Source organism: Triticum urartu, chromosome 3 (assembly GCF_003073215.2).
Source record: "Triticum urartu cultivar G1812 chromosome 3, Tu2.1, whole genome shotgun sequence".
Lineage (NCBI taxonomy): Eukaryota > Viridiplantae > Streptophyta > Magnoliopsida > Poales > Poaceae > Triticum > Triticum urartu.
The window spans coordinates 12,618,602-12,621,364 of record NC_053024.1 but is presented as its reverse complement, the minus strand read 5'-3'; the positions used below and the strand labels follow the sequence as shown (position 1 = coordinate 12,621,364).

At 51.7% G+C, this 2,763-nt stretch overlaps 1 protein-coding gene across 1 annotated transcript; it reads right to left on the bottom strand.

Moving 5' to 3' along the window:
- On the bottom strand, positions 1 to 1,409 carry LOC125547645 (E3 ubiquitin-protein ligase SINA-like 10). Its single transcript, XM_048711459.1, has 2 exons — positions 1,058 to 1,409; positions 1 to 948 (listed from the first exon to the last, which is right to left on the bottom strand). Exons 1-2 carry the CDS (start codon positions 1,298 to 1,300, stop codon positions 208 to 210), a joined length of 984 nt encoding a protein of 327 aa, XP_048567416.1. The 5' UTR covers positions 1,301 to 1,409; the 3' UTR covers positions 1 to 207.
- Positions 1,410 to 2,763: the final 1,354 nt, after the last annotated feature.

Sequence of the window (2,763 nt, the reverse complement as noted above, 5' to 3'; positions counted from 1 at the left end):
TGGAAGAAGATGCATTTCACGAAAGGATGAGCACCAAGCATAATATCCTCCGATTTAAATACAGTACCCTACAATGACATTAAAGGTGAACTACATCTACTAATTAACATCACACAAATAGTTTCAGCTGCAACTCCAAAATAAGTAAGCATGATCTGCCTTGAATGCATCTTTTGTTTCCCATCAACACAGCAGCGGTGGACCTAATCAAGCCAATGCATCGGACCAAGGGGACATCTTGTCGATGCGGATGTGCAGGCGAACTTCCATGGATGCAGCCCCATCCCCTGTCGCTGCTGGAACCAGGTACATCCGCGGCACCGGCAGGAACATTGGCTCGTCCGCGGCAGCCACCGTGCCGGGCGACGAGCTGCTCCTTATGTGCATGTCCACCAGCAACATGTCCTCCTTGCTGCAGTTCGCCGCCGCCGCCTGGGATGGCTCCAGATTGACCCACATCTTGCACACGAACCGGGGCCGCGTCGCCGCCCTCGCCCTGGCGCACACCACGGACACGGCGGTCATGCCAGCGCCGAGCGCACCCACGGTCAAGAGGAAAACATGGTTATCCTCGCCGAGAAGCACCACCCGCGGGGTCGACACGGGCAGCTGGAGCTGGCCGATCTTGCGGTACTGCACGGCGCGCACCGGCACCGAGTGGATGGTGTGGAGGTGGCCGGCGAGTGCCTGCGGCGCACCGACGTAGACGCAGCCCGGCTCCATGCAGTGGCAGGGCGCGTGCGGGCACGCGGTCTTGTGCTCGGCGACCTCATGGTAGGTCACGTACCTCTGGCAGCCAGCATTAGGGCACTCGATCCTGGTCGAGGACACCACGGCGTCAAGCGCGGGGCAGGGGGCGAAGAATCCACCGTCGTCCACGCACACCTTGCACTGCCCAAAGGGCAAGAGGGCCACGCAGCAGCCGCAGGCCAGGTGCCCCGCTTTGCACTGCAGGCAGGCACACAAATCATAGATGGCCCGTAAATCAGAACGAAAGAGTCGATCTCTCACTGGCGCTAATGGAGGAAGAAAGAAGGAAAGAAAGAACCAGAGGAACCTGGAAGACGGGGGGCTTGAAGGGGAGGGTGCAGAGGGGGCAGTGGAGCACGTGCTTGTCGATCCTCACGGCGAGCTCCACTCGCGGGCTGTACGCCGCCTCGACGATGGCGCCCCCATCTCCTCCTCTGGCCGCCTCTTGACTCACGTGGCCTTCGGGCAGGTGCAGCCGCGCCTTCTTGGATCTCTCGTCGGCCTTGTCCGGCGAAGCCCTGCTCCTCCCCTCGATGGCGGCGCCTAGCATCCTGGCTGGCCTTTGGGGAAAGAAAACCCGTGCATGTGTGTCTCAGGCCAAACTTTTTCCAGGAGGTGGGAGAGGAGAATAGCAGAGGTATAAGAACAAAAGGTGCCGAGGCAGCCACACTACACTATAAATGCTTCCTCATTGTGGTTTCCATTCCCAAACTTATATGGTATAGATATAAGACGTGCACTTAATCTATTTCATTGTTGCTAGTTTGTCCACATATTAATGTTGTCTTTCTTTTAAGTACCTACGAGTGTGCGATAAAAGTTTGACTATCGCAGATCAATGTTATTCTAGAAAAACTGAGGAACATTAAAGTAAGCACAATGTTTTTTTTCGCGTAGTTTCCGGCTTAACTGATACGCGGTGGAGTACTTTTGACTCCATCACCGAATTATAGCATCATCAAACACGTGGGAGCCCATAAAAAGAAAAGGATACATGTGTAAGCAGAAGGGACACGCGTAACCGAATAGTACAAAGGAGCACACAACGCATCACAACTTTTCACCCAGGTGATGACACATCACACCTTTCTCACTGCTATCGACCACCACATACGCCATAGCGGATGTGCTGGCCACCACCAGCACATAACGACAACATGTCCACAAGAGTCCAAAAGATCCCTGGAATAGGGTACCGGATTTTGAAGACCCCCGACGCCAAAAATCTTGATTAGCTGGTTGCGTGGAGTAGGAAAAATAACCCCATGATTTTGCAGATGCCATCAAGAAGCAATGAGGAATCCATCTGTCACCACACCATGTAACAACCTATTCCAGAGAATTCTAAGCAGGCATCCGTAGATGGAGATTATAGAGACACAGGGGGATAACCAGAGAGGACACCAACCAAGATCATCCTCGCATCGGTGCATGAGAAAGGCTTTAACAACGTTGCTGGAGCACAAGAAAGCTAACACCAATGATGATGTGGGAAATCAAGTATCGAATCCCAACCAACCTCTGGTAACCACCAGGCGATAGAACATGGAGAGTAGAAAATACACCCAAGATTACAATAGGGGCTAAGCTTCACCTAATATCCTAGAAATAACATAGTGGAGAATAGGTGGCAGGAACGCTTATTTGAACCTAAGGAGAGACAAGAATAGAAGGACCTCCAGATCAGAACACGAACCGCTAGTATAATCCCCAAATCAAAATATGTGAGAAAAGATCTAGGCAAGATAAAACATAGGCAACGAGTATTTAATGGGGCAATGAAAGTTCAACCAGGAGGAGCAAGGATGACACCTATTCCTCGCTTGGCATCCAATTGACATAGGCATCCCCATACCGGCTTGATAGCCCCAAAATCCGCCATAAGGGGTGCACAAAGGACTACCCTTTTTTTTGATAACCTACTACTACGCGAAATCGATGTTGAAAGTACGGCTAGGCTCTAATGAGGGTTTTGATGTTAATGGCATTATGATTAGATGATTAACTATGTTT